This window comes from Leguminivora glycinivorella, chromosome 19 (genome assembly GCF_023078275.1).
Source record: "Leguminivora glycinivorella isolate SPB_JAAS2020 chromosome 19, LegGlyc_1.1, whole genome shotgun sequence".
NCBI classification, from domain to species: Eukaryota; Metazoa; Arthropoda; class Insecta; order Lepidoptera; family Tortricidae; genus Leguminivora; species Leguminivora glycinivorella.
This window is the reverse complement of record NC_062989.1, coordinates 11,300,405-11,319,228: the sequence shown is the minus strand read 5'-3', so window position 1 is coordinate 11,319,228 and position 18,824 is coordinate 11,300,405. Positions and strand designations below refer to the sequence as shown.

At 40.2% G+C, this 18,824-nt stretch overlaps 1 protein-coding gene across 1 annotated transcript in view; it reads left to right on the top strand.

Moving 5' to 3' along the window:
- LOC125236430 (probable ATP-dependent RNA helicase kurz) overlaps positions 1-18,824 on the top strand; it is a 40,336-nt gene that overhangs the window by 19,970 nt on the left and 1,542 nt on the right. The window contains exons 11-18 of the mRNA XM_048143233.1: positions 4,642-4,870; positions 6,034-6,153; positions 9,652-9,792; positions 13,389-13,544; positions 14,285-14,480; positions 15,575-15,799; positions 16,516-16,657; positions 17,178-17,380. Of these exons, the coding sequence (XP_047999190.1) occupies positions 4,642-4,870; positions 6,034-6,153; positions 9,652-9,792; positions 13,389-13,544; positions 14,285-14,480; positions 15,575-15,799; positions 16,516-16,657; positions 17,178-17,380 (1,412 nt within the window). The remainder of the gene's footprint in view (positions 1-4,641; positions 4,871-6,033; positions 6,154-9,651; positions 9,793-13,388; positions 13,545-14,284; positions 14,481-15,574; positions 15,800-16,515; positions 16,658-17,177; positions 17,381-18,824) is intronic.

Sequence of the window (18,824 nt, the reverse complement as noted above, 5' to 3'; positions counted from 1 at the left end):
ATATTCGACAGTAAAAAACATGTTTTTAAATATGAAAACGTTCTGGCCGCTCCGAGGCCCTGCCGCCGCTTCTAAGTACGTGGCATGGCTAGCGCCCGCGCGCGTTTCCCGCGCAGCCCAGCCGCCCCGCTCGCCGCCTTAGACCATTGTCGTGGCTAGGCCGTAACCCAACTTATTTTAAATACAACGGGCTTCGCCCCCCGAGCCCCCCTTTGTTTGCTCTTAAAGGTCACAAGAAAACGCTAACCCAACTTATCTTAAATACTACGTTGATCTTTCTTTCATGCGGGGGCTTCGCCCCCGAGCCCCCTTTGTTTGCTTTTAAAGGTCACAAGAAAACGCTAACCCAACTTATTCTAAATACTACGTTGATCTTTCTTTCATGCGGGGGCTTCGCCCCCGAGCCCCCTTTTCTTTACTCTTAAGGATCACAAGAAAATCTTAACCCAACTTATTTTAAATACAACGTTGATCTTTCTTTTATGCGGGGGCTTCGCCCCCGAGCCCCCTTTGTTTGCTCTGAAAGGTCGCAAGAAAACGCTAACCCAACTTATTTTAAATACTACGTTGATCTTTCTTTCATGCTTCCCCCCTCGAGCCCCCCTTTTTTCTGTTCTTATCTTCCGGAACCATCATCAGGCCTTGAAACCTAATCGTAGTCATAGTTCATTACAAGACTTTTCTAAGAAGCCCAAAACCAGCTATGATACGATGTTCCATCATGTAGTTCCAGTTCATATCTTCCGGCTCCATTATCAGACCTTGAAACCTAATCGTAGTCAAAGTTCATTACAAGACTTTTCTAAGAAGCCCAAAAACAGCTATGATACGATGTTCCATCATGTAGTTCCAGCTCATATCTTCCGGCTCCATCATCAGACCTTGAAACCTAATTGTAGTCAAAGTTCATTACAAGACTTTCCTAAGAAGCCCAAAAACAGCTATGATACGATGTTCCATCATGTAGTTCCAGTTCATATCTTCCGGCTCCATCATCAGACCTTGAAACCTAATCGTAGTCAAAGTTCATTACAAGACTTTTCTAAGAAACCCAAAAACAGCTATGATACGATGTTCCATCATGTAGTTCCAGTTCATATCTTTCGGCTTCATCATCAGACCTTGAAACCTAATTGTAGTCAAATTTCATTACAAGACTTTTCTAAGAAACCCAAAAACGGCTATGATACGATGTTCCATCATGTAGTTCCAGTTCATATCTTCCGACTCCATCATCAGATCAGCTCAACAGTACCATATTATTGTATTGTCATCGGAACTACATATAGCTGCCAATTTTCATTACGCTACGACTCCTGGAAGATGGTTAAATTAGCTTCCTTAGATTCCATTACATACATAGTTACATACACGACGACCTAATAAAAGCGTGTTAAAAATACACCTTTAGATTAGCAATAACAAAACGCGATCAAATTGACATATGCCAAAGTGACATTGATGATTGAATTATCAATTTGTCATTTGATTTGACTTGACTATTAATTTTCTATTGAGAATTGTTGGTGATTGTATATCAAAAGCAATCGAAAGAAAATAAAGAAATGTCGGTAGAACAGAAAATAAAAGTTAGGACATTATAGTTAAGGCGTGGTGTATAAAAGTTCATGCATTATAGGAGAGAAACACGGTAACTAAATCTAAACATAAAAACTATCGGGACCCTGTGTCAACGGCCGGTTTCCTCGCGGCCCGGTTGGGGCGAGGGAGCACTTGCGCCGACGCACCGCCGGCTGAAGCTGCGCCCGACTGCTGAGCCACACCCGGACGCTCCTGTGGCTGCTCGGACCTGGCCGACACTCCTGAAGGCAATTGCAAAGCCAGCAACTCTGCCATTGTCGAAATTTTACGCCGGGAACCATCTGGACACACCACAACAATCTTCCCTTCACTGGTCCAGCTGCCTTTGACTCCATATACTCGCTGGGCCTCGACAAAGACTGCATGCCGGGCACTAGTAAGGAACTCCGAGACTGTGTGGCCCGACCCTTTGAGCAGTTTCTTCGCTGACCACATGACACTCCGGGTGCGAGGACAGACAAATTTAATCAGAATGGCCCTGGGTTTCTTTCTGGATGTATTCTTCCCCAAACGATGACAGACTATGAAGGAAGACTCAGAGACACCCTGCATTTTGAGTTTATTTTGACAGACACTCAAAACTGTTTCGACCGCTACTTCATCCTGAGCCTCTGGGACTCCATGTAGCAGCAAGATGTTGGAACGAGACCGGGTCTCCAGGTCCTCAAGAGTGTGCAAAACAAGATCCATCTGAGTCTGCAAGCTCTCAACAGCTGTCCAAATGAATTTTTTGAACTCATTAAATTTGCTTGCCACTGAGTCCGGAGCACTCAAATCCTGCGCAGGGAGGGATTCCTCAAAACTGTCCATCCGAGATGAGAAGAGCGCCTTCAGCTCTTCCACACTGTTTTGAAGCTTTGACAAGTGATCCATTTGGCGATTGTTGCACTATGACTTGCACAAAAGAGAAATTAAGTTTTATGTTCAGTTCTTGATTTTTAAGTGTTGAAAATAACTGTGGGCGGCACTGAGGTGATTAATAACACATATGTATAGTTCTCAAGATGTAAAAAAAACAATTAGGTATTTTTTATCCCAAAATAAAAAACCGTAAGTGAAATGACGTGTGCTTTCTTTGCCTACCCTTTTTTTTTTGTCCTACTTAGAACAAATCAGATTAATACAGATAAGGTTTCTCAAATTGTTGGTAGATAAAAAAACAAAAGAAAATTGTAAACATGACTACTCAGTATTATTCAAAATATGTAAAATATTACCAGTGCATGATATAGTGAAATTAATAATAGCATTAGAAGAATTTAGTAGTGATGAATACAAATTAAGAAGTAAAAGTTCTTACGCTACAAGATCTGCACAACAGGGGAAGTATATTGTACCTAGAATAAATAATTATTATGGTCGGAGAACAAGACGTTACCTAGTGCCTACAATTTGTAATCATTTAAATATAAAAGACACAAGTTTATCAAAGTATTCATATAAAAAAAGGCAAAGGAAGTGTTGTTGTCTGCACTACAGGATTGATTTTGAACGGAAATGTTAGTCGGATCGGACACCTACCTAAACTATTTATTTTACGTAATAAACCTGTTATACTTAGCTTATAAATAGGCTTAGTTATATGAGAGCATGTCTCCGCCAACAAACTGTTTTTACAGTTTGGCGGGCACGTTGATAAATGTAGCCAGGTTATTCTTTCTGAATAAATGATTTATTTATTTATTTATTTATTTATTTATCCCATATCCCACATTCGACTTCTACGCCACCCACGGGAAGAAAGGGGGTGGTGAAATTCTTAACCCGTTAATACGGTACTAGAAATAAATGTTAAATACGGTACTAGAAATTTCATAACTCCCTTGGGATTTTTCTATAACCAAAGAGGATCGAGTATTATAGAGAGTTAAGGTGGTTTTCCACCGGCAGGGCGTGAATGGGCAGAGCGGGGAGGGAATTGAAATTTGTATGGCAAATTTTAAATTCTCGCCCGCGCCGCATCTTTGGTGGAAATAGTAAAGATTGACTGGGATGTGCGGGACTTTTATTGAGATATTTATTCGTGTAAAAATGAACTGTATTGCTTCCGATTAAAGTATAAATTAACTCTGATGGTAGTTATCCTCCGGCAGGGCGAAACGAAAAGTGGCTTAGCGTGGAGAGGAGTGGATTGACGTGGATGTGCGGGACGTGAATTGAAATATTTGTTAGTCTAGTGTAAAAATTAACCGTATTGCTTCCTACTTACAGTTTAAATTAACTCGAAGGTGGTAATCTACCGGCAGGGCGCGACGAGACATGGCGAGGCGCGGATTGAAGAGGATGTGCGAGACTTGAATTGAGATATTTGTTACTGTAAAAATGTACCGTATTGCTTTCGACATAGAGTATCATATGAAACCTACAATCTACGGCAGGCACGCGCAGGCACGCGCAGACCCGCGATGGCTATTAATGGCAATTTTTAGTGGAAAAGGGTCAGGGCGATTTCAATTCCCTCTCCGCTCTGCCCATTCACGCCCTGCCCATGGAAAACCACCTTTACTGTCTAAGTAAAATGTGTAATCACAGTGCATAGACTGCCACCTCTTGACACAGGCTTAAAACTTTTGAACCTCAGTTTTGACAATTTGCCCCATATTTTTAGCTTGATATGTTTTAAAATGTCAAATATTAATATTAGCGCCATCTAGCTGAGCGTACCCCAAAGGTGTAATGTCATCTAGGCCACCGTACCTTTTTCTGTATGGTACTGAGGTACATTTTTTTCTTAGACCTTATCTGTCTATACGGACTTATATATGTCTTTGCTATAACTCACGCTCCGCCTGCGTGCAAAATCACATTTAGTGTGCGAGTGTGATGAACATATTTTTTCAAATTAACGTGTCACCTGTGCTTCAGCTATCCTAGTCCCAGGCCATTTTTTCCGATTTTGAATTCGGAACTTTCTTTCCAAAAGTTCAAAACTAGAATTTAATTTGTACTTGTACAAGTACACCGGGAAATACGAGCCTTTTCAACTCAGGATGAAATTGCTAAAGCGAATTGTAACTTTAATTAAATTTTATTTTCCAGTGTCTACGACCACTCAACAGGCGCCAGCGCATGGCGCGTGGTATGGACATCGCAGGCCTCCGCCGAGCAGCGCTCCGGACGCGCCGGGCGTACGGCACCCGGACACGCTTACCGGCTCTACAGCTCCGCCGTCTTCCAGCACGATTGTCCGGAACAACACCCGCCGGATCTCTGCCGAAGGCCGGTCGATGACCTGGTGCTGCAGATGAAGTGTATGGGGATTGACAAGGTATACAACGTGTTCCCGGTATCATTCAAAACTTCAGGCACCCCAACTGATTTTTATTTTTTTAAACTTATCTAGAGTATTCATCTTTTAATCAGATGTTTACTTTTTTTCAAATTGAATATTTAATTTTCTGTACAGCTCTACTCGACTTTTAACTCTACGCTCAATAAAATAATTACTTACTACCATCATAAATCTTAAAACTATTTACTTGTGTACGTTACTGCAACGACATAAGGATAACCAATAGACAGCTGTGATGTCATTGTAAAACACTTTAAAGCTTTGTCACGGTAAACTTAAAATTAGACAGGTAAAGGTACGAGTTCCATTTGTTATGATTTATGATAAACATTAAGATTAAACTGACGAACAACGTCAAACTCGTAGCGGAAAAATAATCGTCCAAGTAACCAGCCATTACTAATACCCCTAAATACTGAAAAAGGTATACAACCTCTAACAATGCGATATATACAATGTTGTATAACGAATACAATACAGTGGAGCGTAAAAAATAACTAATTATACAAATTAAAAAATATATATTACCCACATCAAGATACATCTCAATCGATTATACTCTCGATTCTGAACAAACTGTTTTCAGGTTTTTAGTTTTAAGTGAAACACGGTGTATACTCGGCTGTCTTCCAACATGGCTGTCCGGACAGAAGAATTTCTGTCGAAGATAAAGCAGCTAGACACGCTTACAGACTCGCAGTATATTTTAGCACTCCTGTCCGGACGAACTCATATGCGCATGTTTTCCGATGTGACGATAGTTAAACATGCAATTTCAATAAAAATATTGTTTTTTTATTTTTTTTTTTTTTTATACTACGTCGGTGGCAAACAAGCATACGGCCCGCCTGATGTAAAGCGGTCACCGTAACCTATGGACGCATGCAACTCAAATAGTGTCACATGCGCGTTGCCACCCCATTAGAAACTTGTATGACACTCCCTTTTGCTGCTCCCTTTTTTTTGTGTTAATTACATAAACTTTAAGCGATAATCTACATTCAGAATGTGAAAATAGAAAAATTATAGATAGATTTTATGTTTAATTGTCGTCACAAAACTGACAGCGAGTTTTCGTTAACAACTTACGCTAATTGGGAGGACCCAAATTCTGAAAATGACCTAATGCGCTTTAACAGGTGGTGAATTTCCCCTTTCCGACGGCGCCTGATCGGATGCAGCTGCGACTGGCCGAGAAGCGGTTAGAAGTGCTGGGGATTCTAGAGAAGGTGGACACCAAGAGGAAAGATGATGAAGAGGTATGTGCTCTTTTTGGGGTTCTACTTTTAATAACAAAAAAAATCTTAATGAAATGGAACAGAGTTACTAGCTTTCTAAGGCCCACTTGCACCAACCACTTAACTCAGGGTTAGTAGGCTGTCAATCTGTCAAATTCCATATAAAATCCATTTTTAACCGACTTCAAAAAAGAAGGAGGTTCTCAATTCGACTGAATGTTTTTTTTTTTTATTTTTTTTTTGTATGTATGTTACTCGATATCTCCGAGAATCGTGGACCGATTTTCAAAATTTTTTTTTTGATAGAACCGGTATAACCCCGAGATGGTCCCATTGGCACCAAGTCAGGGTCTGATGATGGGATCCTGGAGAAATCGAGGGAACTCTTCAAATGTTATAGGCACATATAATGTTTTTAGTCTATTTTTCAAAGGTACACCAGTATTTACGTCTGATGGTAATAATTTTATGTGGCTGAGCTGATGATGGAAGGTCAACTCCTCAATGGTTAGGAGTTAAAGGATAATTCTTTCACTACTGTACATGTATTCGGACTGATACATATAATATCACTAGGAACCACTAAAAATCAACAAATAAATAAACTTTTTAACAAAAAATAAAACCGCCTTCAAAAATAAGCGCGTTACAAAACACGGAGAAACTAAAAAGCCAAAAATAATAAACCTTTCAATTCAGATTTCTTATCGTATTGCAATAAGCTAAACATCCAAATTATAAACAAATCAATTATTTTTGGAGTCGGTACCAGCCTGTGTATGGTTGGGTGGGGCAAACAGGCAATAGCAAGGCGACGAACAGGTCTGGTACCGACTACAAAAATAATTGATTTGTTTATAATTTGGATGTTTAGCTTATTGCAATACGATAAGAAATCTGAATTGAAAGGTTTATTATTTTTGGCTTTTTAGTTTCTCCGTGTTTTGTAACGCGCTTATTTTTGAAGGCGGTTTTTTGATGGTGCAAGTCGCCCTAAAACAAATAAAATTAGGAATATAAACCTTGTCTGTCAGCAGGATAATTATGTGATGCTTTCCAGCAACCCCACTTTCCGTTTTGGGTTTTTTTATTATACGATAATTTAGTGCACAATAGGTGCTGAATTTGTACTTCCTTTGTGTTGACACCGTCCGCCATAGTCACTTGTGATTATTGGCGTGGTAGCCACGACGGCACACGGTCGTGATTCTTGGCATTCAAAAGGTTAAGGAATGAATAGATCAAGAGCCCAGGCCCGCCAGACCTTCCTCAAATTCTCAAGGATGAAACTTTGGGACAATGTAGAGTTCACATCGGCGTTTAATGTGTGCATATTTTCTAGTTCGGCCCATCGGCCAATTTTTTGCTATCAAGTGATGAAGGTGAAAAAAAAAAGTGCTTACTTTCCTTAAATTCTCAAGGCTGATTTTTATATATGTGTTACAGCACGTTGTTAGAAATTGGTTATCATCAATGCCAGACCGTTTCCGCCGGCCATAACTTTTACCAGACGCGACAAAGTTGGCAAAAAACGACTCTAACTTACCTCATTTTCTCAAGCCTGATTTTGATATATGATACGCAGGAACCTGTAACTAGACCGTTTGTAAGCAGCCAGACCAATCGGATGGACCCAACCATCCGCCAGACCGACTTAAAGTTTCAATATGAGCATTAGTAGAATTGAAATATTCCGGGTCTATAAAAGCTAAAAACTTGAATTTTCTACATTAAGCTACGTGTATATTGTATACTTGACGTAATAAGCGACTTTCAAAAATTTTACTTCTAAGGAAATAAAAAAATGAAAGTTTATATGTGGTGCAAGATTAATTTTAAGCTATGAATTTTATTTACACTGCGTAAGTACATGTGTATTTTATTATAAATATAACTTTTACCAGACGCGACAAAGTTGGCAAAAAACGACTCTAACTTACCTCATTTTCTCAAGCCTGATTTTGGTATATATATGATACGCAGGGACCTGTAACCAGACCGTTTGTACGCAGCCAGACCAATCGGATGGACCCAACCATCCGCCAGACCGACTTAAAGTTTCGATATGAGCATTAGTAGAATTGAAATATTCCGGGTCTATAAAAGCTAAAAACTTGAATTTTCTACATTAAGCTAACTTTAATTTTTTTATTTCCTTAGAAGTAAAATTTTTGAAAATCGCTTATTACGTCAAGTATACAATATACACGTAGCTTAATGTAGAAAATTCAAGTTTTTAGCTTTTATAGACCCGGAATATTTCAATTCTACTAATGCTCATATCGAAACTTTAAGTCGGTCTGGCGGATGGTTGGGTCCATTCGATTGGTCTGGCTGCTTACAAATGGTCTAGTTACAGGTCCCTGCGTATCATATATCAAAATCAGGCTTGAGAAAATGAGGTAAGTTAGAGTCGTTTTTTGCCAACTTTGTCGCGTCTGGTAAAAGTTATATTTATAATAAAATACACATGTACTTACGCAGTGTAAATAAAATTCATAGCTTAAAATTAATCTTGCACCACATATAAACTTTCATTTTTTTATTTCCTTAGAAGTAAAATTTTTGAAAGTCGCTTATTACGTCAAGTATACAATATACACGTAGCTTAATGTAGAAAATTCAAGTTTTTAGCTTTTATAGACCCGGAATATTTCAATTCTACTAATGCTCATATTGAAACTTTAAGTCGGTCTGGCGGATGGTTGGGTCCATTCGATTGGTCTGGCTGCTTACAAATGGTCTAGTTACAGGTCCCTGCGTATCATATATCAAAATCAGGCTTGAGAAAATGAGGTAAGTTAGAGTCGTTTTTTGCCAACTTTGTCGCGTCTGGTAAAAGTTATATTTATAATAAAATACACATGTACTTACGCAGTGTAAATAAAATTCATAGCTTAAAATTAATCTTGCACCACATATAAACTTTCATTTTTTTATTTCCTTAGAAGTAAAATTTTTGAAAGTCGCTTATTACGTCAAGTATACAATATACACGTAGCTTAATGTAGAAAATTCAAGTTTTTAGCTTTTATAGACCCGGAATATTTCAATTCTACTAATGCTCATATTGAAACTTTAAGTCGGTCTGGCGGATGGTTGGGTCCATCCGATTGGTCTGGCTGCTTACAAACGGTCTAGTTACAGGTTCCTGCGTATCATATATCAAAATCAGGCTTGAGAAAATGAGGTAAGTTAGAGTCGTTTTTTGCCAACTTTGTCGCGTCTGGTAAAAGTTATGGCCGGCGGAAACGGTCTGGCATTGATGATAACCAATTTCTAACAACGTGCTCTAACACATATATAAAAATCAGCCTTGAGAATTTAAGGAAAGTAAGCACTTTTTTTTTTCACCTTCATCACTTGATAGCAAAAAATTGGCCGATGGGCCGAACTAGAAAATATGCACACATTAACCGCCGATATGAACTCTACATTGTCCCAAAGTTTCATCCTTGAGAATTTGAGGAAGGTCTGGCGGGCCTGGGCTCTGGGTCTAGAATAACCTCTCGTTTTCAGGTTCTAAAAGTGACGCCCCTAGGGAAGGCGGTATCTGCGTTCCCTATACTTCCACGCTACGGCAAAATGTTGGCGTTGAGCCACCAACAGAATCTCCTGCCTTACACTATTCTCTTAGTGTCTGCTCTTACTGTTCCTGAGGTAAGTATTTACATTATTTTAGTCAGATCAGGCCGTCCCTATCGCACTTACAAATAGTGCTATAAGGACGTCCTGATGTTTTATCATTTATCGCGCGACCATGCTTATACAACTGATCTTAGAAGAGCTGAACTGGCCTAAGTTGGAAACTTAAACTTGATATTGACACTTCACTTTAAAAGGTGATGTGCTGCCTTCGACAGTTCACGCACGTTCTGCTAACATACATACATACAATCTCGCATGTTTACCAGAAGGGTAGGCAGAGATCATGGATTTCCATTTGCTCCGATCCTGACGAACCGTTTTCTTAACGTTCCTCATACATGCGCGTCGGTTTTAAGTACTTTTGACTTGCGTGCGTAGCCGAATAGCACAGACGCTCACGAAACGCTCACGAAACGTAGATATCTATCTTTATCGCTCTTGCGTATTGGCGCGACAGAGCCAGACTACCTTTCGCGGCGTTTCGTTTTCGTTTCGCGTCATAGAAATGCCATTCGGCTACGGGGCCTGTCCTTTTTGTAACATTTCCCGACTTTGGTCGAAAAAAGTTCGCTTCGGTCTTCCACTTCCAACGACCCTTCCACTCCCTTTTCATACACTTTCTTCGTTAATCTCCTCTCATCCATCATTCTGCTAACTTGTGTAGAAGCAAGCTTTTGCTCTAATAACAAGTTTACTTACGCACGTCAACAGTAGCGATACAAGCGTAGGATAGATGACCTGTTTCTTTCTAAAAATACCACTAATCCATACTAATATATTATAAACTAGCTTTTACCCGCGGCTTCGCCCGCGTAATAAAAGTATTCTTATTCAAACGTTTACAAAAAATAAGATTTTCATTTGGATCCGTAGGTTTCTATGTAGGTACATTTGTCCGCAATTATTTCGATTAAGGTGCAGCGGGGCATTATACTTCTACATGTATCCACTGAACACGCTTACCATATATATTCCCCGTCCCCGTCCCTCCCCTATCCCTATCCCTATCCCTATCCCTATCCCTATCCCTATCCCTATCCCTATCCCTATCCCTATCCCTATCCCTATCCCTATCCCTATCCCTATCCCTATCCCTATCCCTATCCCTATCCCTATCCCTATCCCTATCCCTATCCCTATCCCTATCCCTATTACTATACCTATCCCTATCCCTACCCTTATCCCTGTTCCGGCTCGTCCCCTCCCGTCTCGTCCCGTCCCGCCCCGCCCCGCCCCGTCCCTGTTCCTGTCCCTGTCAAATTATCATGTTAGGCGGTGAATTTTGAAAAATCCTTTCTTAGTGCTCTTCTAAGGAACTTACGTGTAATTTGAAATCTCTTGAACCAGAAGTAAACATAAAAAAGAAATCCATATGGCTATTTTCGATATTTAAACCCCATTACACCACAACAGTAGGCCTAGCACATGATGGCCGCGGGAGTATGTCGCCGCGAGATAGATGACACGTCTTTGTCTAATTGTATTAATGACATAAGGACAGGTAGTCTATCTCGCGGCGACATACTCTCGCGGCCATCATGTGCTAGGCCTGCAGGGGAAAAGGTATTTCACTTCCGCCACGTCAGATTTTAAAAACGTTGTATTTATCGTGATCAGCGACCCGATAAACCATAAAACCGGCCAAGAGCGTGTCGGGCCACGCTCAGTGTAGGGTTCCGTAGTTTTTCGTATTTTTCTCAAAAACTACTGAACCTATCAAGTTCAAAATAATTTTCCTAGAAAGTCTTTACAAAGTTCTACTTTGGTGATTTTTTTCATATTTTTTAAACATATGGTTCAAAAGTTAGAGGGGGGGGGACGCACTTTTTTTCCTTTAGGAGCGATTATTTCCGAAAATATTAATATTATCAAAAAACGATCTTAGTAAACCCTTATTCATTTTTAAATACCTATCCAACAATATATCACACGTGGGGGTTGGAATGAAAAAAAAATATCAGCCCCCACTTTACATGTAGGGGGGGTACCCTAATAAAACATTTTTTTCCATTTTTTATTTTTGCACTTTGTCGGCGTGATTGATATACATATTGGTACCAAATTTCAGCTTTCTAGTGCTTACGGTTACTGAGATTATCCGCGGACGGACGGACGGACGGACGGACGGACGGACGGACGGACGGACGGACAGACAGACATGGCGAAACTATAAGGGTTCCTAGTTGACTACGGAACCCTAAAAATGATACCCATATTGGTTTTTTGACATTATCACCCCTTTTCACCCTTTTAAATGGTACATTTTTAAAAAACTTGAAACACGTATTTAGTCATATGTCTTTAGAATCCTCCTGTGAAGTTTCGCATAAAACAGTGAAACTAACATTGTTTCCCCATACAAACTTTGAACCCCCATTTGACCCCCTTAGGAGGCGAATTTTGAAAAATCCTTTCTTAGTGCTCCTTTACACTATATAAGGAACCAACGTGCCAAATTTGACATCTCTAGGACCAGCGGTTTCAGCTGTGCGTTGATATGTCCGTCAGTCTATATATTTTTTTATATTTAAACCCCATTGCACCACAACAGGGAAGAAGGTATTTCACTTCCGCCTCGTTAGATTTAAAAAACGTTGTATTTATCGTGATCAGCGACCCGATAAACCATAAAAACGATACCCATATTGGTTTTTTTACTTTATTAACCCCTTTTGACCCTTTTAGGGGTAAAATTTTCAAAAAATCTGAAACACATATTAAGTCATATGTCTTAAGGAATCTTCCTGTGAAGTTTCGAATAAAATAGTCAAACTAATCTTGTTTCCCCATACAAACTTTGAACCCCCATGTGACCCCCTTAGGAGGTGAATTTTGAAAATCCTTTCTTAGCGCTCCTCTACACTACATAAGGAACCTACGTGTCAAATTTAAAATCTCTAGGACCAGTGGTTTCGGCTGTGCTTTGATATGTCCGTCAGTCAATATATTTTTTTGATATTTAAACCCTTTTGCACCACAACAGAGGAGATGATATTTCACTTCCGCCTCATTAGATTTTTAAAACGTTGTATTTATCGTGATCAGCGACCCGATAAACCATAAAAACGATACCCATATTGATTTTTTTACTTTATCACCCCCTTTTCACCTTTTAGGGGTTAAATTTTCAAAAAACCTGAAACACGTATTCAATCATACATCTTAAGGAATCTTCCTGTGAAGTTTCGAATAAAATAGTCAAACTAATCTTGTTTCCCCATACAAACTTTGAACCCCCATTCGACCCCCTTAGGAGGTGAATTTTGGAAAATCCTTTCTTAGTGCTCCTCTACACTATATAAGGAACCTACGTGCCAAATTTGAAATCTCTAGGACCAGCGGTTTCGGCTGTGCGTTGATATGTCAGTCAGTCAGTCAGTCAGTCAGTCAGTCAGTCAGTCAGTCAGTCAGCTTCTTCTTTTATATATTTAGATGGGAAAGTGTGTCTGTTTGTTTGTCCGTCTTTCACGGCAAAACGGAGCGACGATTTGACGTGATTTTTTAAGTGGAGATAGTTGAAAGGATGGAGAGTGATATAGGCTACTTTTTGTCTCTTTCTAAAGCGAAGCCCCGGGCAAAAGCTAGTTCAATATAAAATGCCTTTTCAGGTGATGTCCGGCAAACCGGACAACTGGCCGGCGACGGGAAACTTGCAACTGCTGGGCGATCCAGGCGTGTTGTTACGGGCAGTGGGCGCGGCCGAACATGCTCACTCCAATGGCGAAGAGGAACTTTTCTGTGCGAAACACGGGCTTAGAGAGAAGGTGAGTAATTTTCATAGTGTTATGGCGCAATTTCATTAGTCGATAACTCGTTCGGTATGCAGCATAAGGGGGGAGGGGGGGGGGGGGAGACCCAAAGGAAAAGCTATTACTGTCTGCTCACCAAGATTTTACTGTACAGACTTTCTTTGCACACTAAAACATATGAAGTATTTATTTAAAACCCCGACGCAAAAACGACAGGGTGTTATAAGTTTGACGTGTCCGTCTGTCTGTCTTTCTGTGGCATCGGATGAACCGATTTAGATTTTTTGTTTGAAAGCTAAATTAGTCGGGAGTGTTCTTAGCCATGTTTGATGGAAATCTAAATTTGAATTTTGCGGTTTATTTCACATGTTGAGCAAAGAGAAGAGTCAGTCCACATACTGTGCGACGTGGGCTGATGACATAACTGTCACCATGACTCGTGACGTCTTAGCGGCAACAAGATGGCGCTGCGTTTAGTTTTATCATTGCGCTGCGTTCACTATGTCACAGGTCCGCGTCGTACAGCTGCGTTCGTGACCAACAAAATGGTCCCGACGGAAGACCAGCGCTGACCCTCGGGTTAGCATTTTATGCTGAGTCGGGACCATTTCGTGGTAATTTATATGTTTAATTTCCTTTATTTGCTGTTTCTGTTTTCTTACTTGTGTATTTTGTAGTTATCACGAATAAATAATTGATTGATTGATTGATTACTATTATTATTTATTATTAATTAAATCCTAATTTAAATTCAGGGCATCAAAGAGATCCGCAAACTTCGCAAGCAGCTAACATCAGAGATCAACCTGAGCGTGGCCAACGTAGATGTGTCCGTTGACCCCAAGATGGCGCCACCCGACGATAGACAAGCAAGATTGCTACGACAATTGTTACTTAGTGGGCTGGGAGACCAAGTTGGAAGGAAAATAGGACTGGATGAAGTTAAAGAAGGTAAGTTCTAGTCCATTATCCATGCTTACCAAGTGTGGCTAACGTAGACGTGTCAGTTGACGCAAAGATGGCGCCACCCGACGATAGACAAGCAAGATTACTACGACAATTGTTACTTAGTGGGCTGGGAGACCAAGTTGGAAGGAAAATAGGACTGGATGAAGTTAAAGAAGGTAAGTTCTAGTCCATTATCCATGCTTACCAAGTGTGGCTAACATAGACGTGTCAGTTGACCCAAAGATGTTGACCCTGTTACTTAGGCCCACTTGCACTTGCCACTTAACTCAGGGTTGTCAACTGTCAAATTCCATATAAAATGGTGGCTTAACCCCTCGTATGCTTAAACGGATCCGTGCATGCGGCCTGTCAATATTGATCATTGAAATAGTGACCTTGACATTTACAACAATAGCTTAAAACTCCCACGCACGGATCCGTGTCTAAGCATACGAGGGGTAACCCTCCATTTTCGTTGGTGCAAGTGGCTCTTAGTGGGTAGGAGACCAAGTAAAAAAAATGGTGAATGAAGGTAACAAGAAATATTTTTTCTATGCTCAGGTATTTATCAATTATACAATGTACAGTGAGCTGCGAAATGCATGGAGAAATTATGAATGAATTCTTTGATGAATTCGCCATCCACTTTTGCAGCTTACTGTACAGTGACAGTGTTACTTCAACTGCTGCTTAGTGTAACGTCAAGCAAACTTAACGTAAGTAAACCAACGTAATTTCTTAATGTTTATTTCAATACCTCGTCTCGATCTTAGTTACCAAAGAGGATATTAAACTCCTGTAGAAACGACATTGACGACGTAATGAAATGAAATGAAATATTTATTTCCAAGTAGGCATATTACAATGCGCATATGAATGTCAAATAAAGCTACGCCGGCTCTAATCCTACGCCTCAGCCTCGAGAAGATTTCAGTCCCCTCTCAGTTGGAGGGGGGTATCCACTATAGGACCGGCAAGAAACTCGGCGGGCCACTTCTTTTCAAAACATGTCTTCTTGCTGGATTTAATTATCATTTTAAAGATAAAAATCATTCTAGCCAGCTTACTTTCCTTATACATCGTCTATTTTCTTTTAGGCGAAGACAAACGTAAATTCAAGTACGCTTACCACTGCGGCGATCTCGAAGAGCCAGTCCACCTCCACTCAGAATCCATACTGCGTCGCACCATTCCCGAATGGGTGGTATACCAGGAGCTATACGAGACTGGTGGTGAAGAGAAACGGAAGATGGTTATGAAAAACGTCACTGCTATTGAGCCGGAGTGGCTACCAAACTATGTGCCGCAGTTATGCAATCTTGGTAAGATATCTTTGCCTAATACTGAATTATTGTATACGAATGTGGTTAAAAAAGCTGTATAAAGAAGCATTGCGACTGTTAGCTGCCGCTCAGTTGTGAAGCTGCCGTTTTTCAAGCAACCAACAAAGTGGCAGCTGACGTTCATGAGAGTTCAATATATATCGCCTTTTAATTTACGAATCACTTAGGGCGCTTTTGGTAATTGTAAAGAAACTCATAACTAGTAAGTATTATACCACTCCGTCGCACCATCCCCGAATGGGTGGTATACCAGGAGCTATATGAGACTGGCGGTGAAGAGAAACGGAAGATGGTTATGAAAAACGTCACTGCTATTGAGCCGGAGTGGCTACCGAACTATGTGCCGCAGTTATGCAATCTTGGTAAGTTATCTTTCCCTAATAATATTTTTTCCAGACAAATGTGGTTAAAGACGTATAATGAAGCCCTGTGACGGTAAGCTGCCGCTCAGTTGAGAAGCTACTGTTTTTCAAACAACCAACAAAGTGACATCTTACGTTCATGAGGGTTTAATACCTATACATCGCCTATAAATTGACGAGTTATCACTCAGGGTGCTATTGGTACCTTTTGGTATTTAAAATAATAATTTACATGCAACCAACGGAGTAGCAGCTGACGTTCTGCTGCGGGTTCAATATTCATCGCCTACAACTTAAGAGACAAATATAGGTGTTTTTTATTGTCTTTCACAGGCGATCCTCTAACTGAGCCGGAGCCAAGATTCGACGACAAGTCTGGTCGAGTGAAGTGCCACTTTAAAGGCACCTTTGGCAAAGCTGGCTGGGAGTTACCTATGGTCGAAATAGATTTCCCTGACAAAATCGAGAGATACAGGTAAATAAAACATCGAAATTTTCTTAAAACAAAACAAAACACGGTTTGAAAGCCCTTACAAATCTTTTAGTGTGGTGACGTATTAAGAATTTCACCACCCCCTTTCTTCCCGTGGGTGTCGAAGAAGTCGATAATGGGATACGCGTTAAATTGCGGCGTAGGCGAAAGGCTGGGAACCTGTTTTAACATAATCTTCATTAAAAAAGCTTGTTTTTCTTAAAAAAAAGCTTGATTTTAAAGCTTGTTGTTGACGACCGGTCTGGCGCAGTCGGTAGTGACCCTGCCTGCTGCGCCGCGGTCCCGGGTTCGAATCCCGGTAAGGGCATTTATTTGTGTGATGAGCACAGATAATTGTTCCTGAGTCATGGATGTTTTCTATGTATGTAAGTATTTATATATTATATATATCGTTGTCTGAGTACCTGCAACACAAGCCTTCTTGAGCTTACCGTGGGACTCAGTCAATCTGTGTAACAAATGTCCTATAATATTTATTTTATTTATTTATTTATTTCTACAGATGGTTCGCCCGTTTCCTCCTAGACGGCACAGTAGTACCCAAGCTCAAGAAATACGCCAGCTCTTTACTGTCACCTCCCTCCACCATGGTCAAGAGCTGGGCTAAACTTCAGCCAAGAACGGAGATTATGTTAAAAGCGCTCATTATGAAGAGAGTGGGGAACAGAGAGACGTTGTTCAACATGTGGGAAGAACAAAGCAATTGTAAGTATAATTTAAGTACCGTAAAACCATCTTACTGAGGTTTTAAAGCTCCTGCAGTGATAAACTCAAAAAATACGCCAGCTCTTTACTTTCCGCTCCCTCTACCAGGGTCAAGCGCTGGACCAAGCTGCATCCAAATACATAAATTATGCCAAAAGTGCTTAATAGGAAAAGAGTGGGAAACAGAGAGGCGTTGTTCAGTATATGGGAAGAACAGAGCAATTATAAGTATAATTTGAATAAATCCACTCACTGCTATGGTCCTAATATGTCCTAATATCTAGAAATACGCCAGCTCTTTACTGTCCCCTCCCTCTAGAGCTGGGCCAAGCTTCAGCCAAGAACGGAGATTATGTTGAAAGCGTTCATTATGAAGAGAGTGGGAAACAGAAAAGCGTTATTCAGTATATGGGAAGAACAGAGCAATTCGATCAATTGACGACCGGTCTGGCTCAGTCGGTAGTGACCCTGCCTGCTGAGCCGCGGTCCTGGATTCGAATCCCGGTAAGGGCATTTATTTGTGTGCTGAGCACAGACATTTCTTCCTGAGTCATGGATGTTTTCTATGTATATATATATATATATATATATATATATATATAAGTATGTATATGTATATTTAAGTATGTATATCGTCACTTAGCACCCATAGTACAAGCTTTGCTTAGTTTGGGGCTAAGTTGATCTGTGTAAGGTGTCCCCAATAATTATTATTTATAAGTATAATTTTAAGTACCGTAAACCATCTTACTATGGTTCTAAAAGCTCATGCAGTGATAAACTCAAGAAATACGCCAGCTCTTTACTGTCCCCTCCTTCCATCATGGTCAAGAGCTGGGCTAAAAAAGTCCAATCAGCCATTTGAGAGAGATCGCCTCTTCGCTAAGGGTGATCAGAGAGGTAAAAATGGTCGCACGATAAATGATAAAACATCAGGCAGGCAATTATGGTCGCGCAATAAATGATAAAACATATGGCCGTTCCTATCGCACTTACTAATAGTGCGATAGGGACGGCCTGATATTTTATCGTCTATCGCGCGACCATGCTACCCGTGCTGGCCGTCCCTATCGCACTATTTGTAAGTGCGATAGAGACGGCCTGATGTTTTATCATTTATCGCGCGACCATATATGCTTGTCTGCTAGGTCTTCTGGAGGTCCATAGGCATAGCATGTAAATATTCCGCAAAATCCTATTATGTGGTAGTTTCAAAATAACAATGAAACATCGTGTGTAGAATCGATTTTCCGAAGCTATATATTTTTTACCCTGAAAATAGTAAATAGTAATTTGAAAGTACAATGGTTCTGCTCTAAATTATTCTACTTACTTTTTAGAATAAGACTATACTTTCGTCACTACTTTTAAAAAAACTTGTATCTTCGTCTGTCAATGAATAGAAAATTGTAGTAAGTATGTATGGAATGCATATAGACTTACT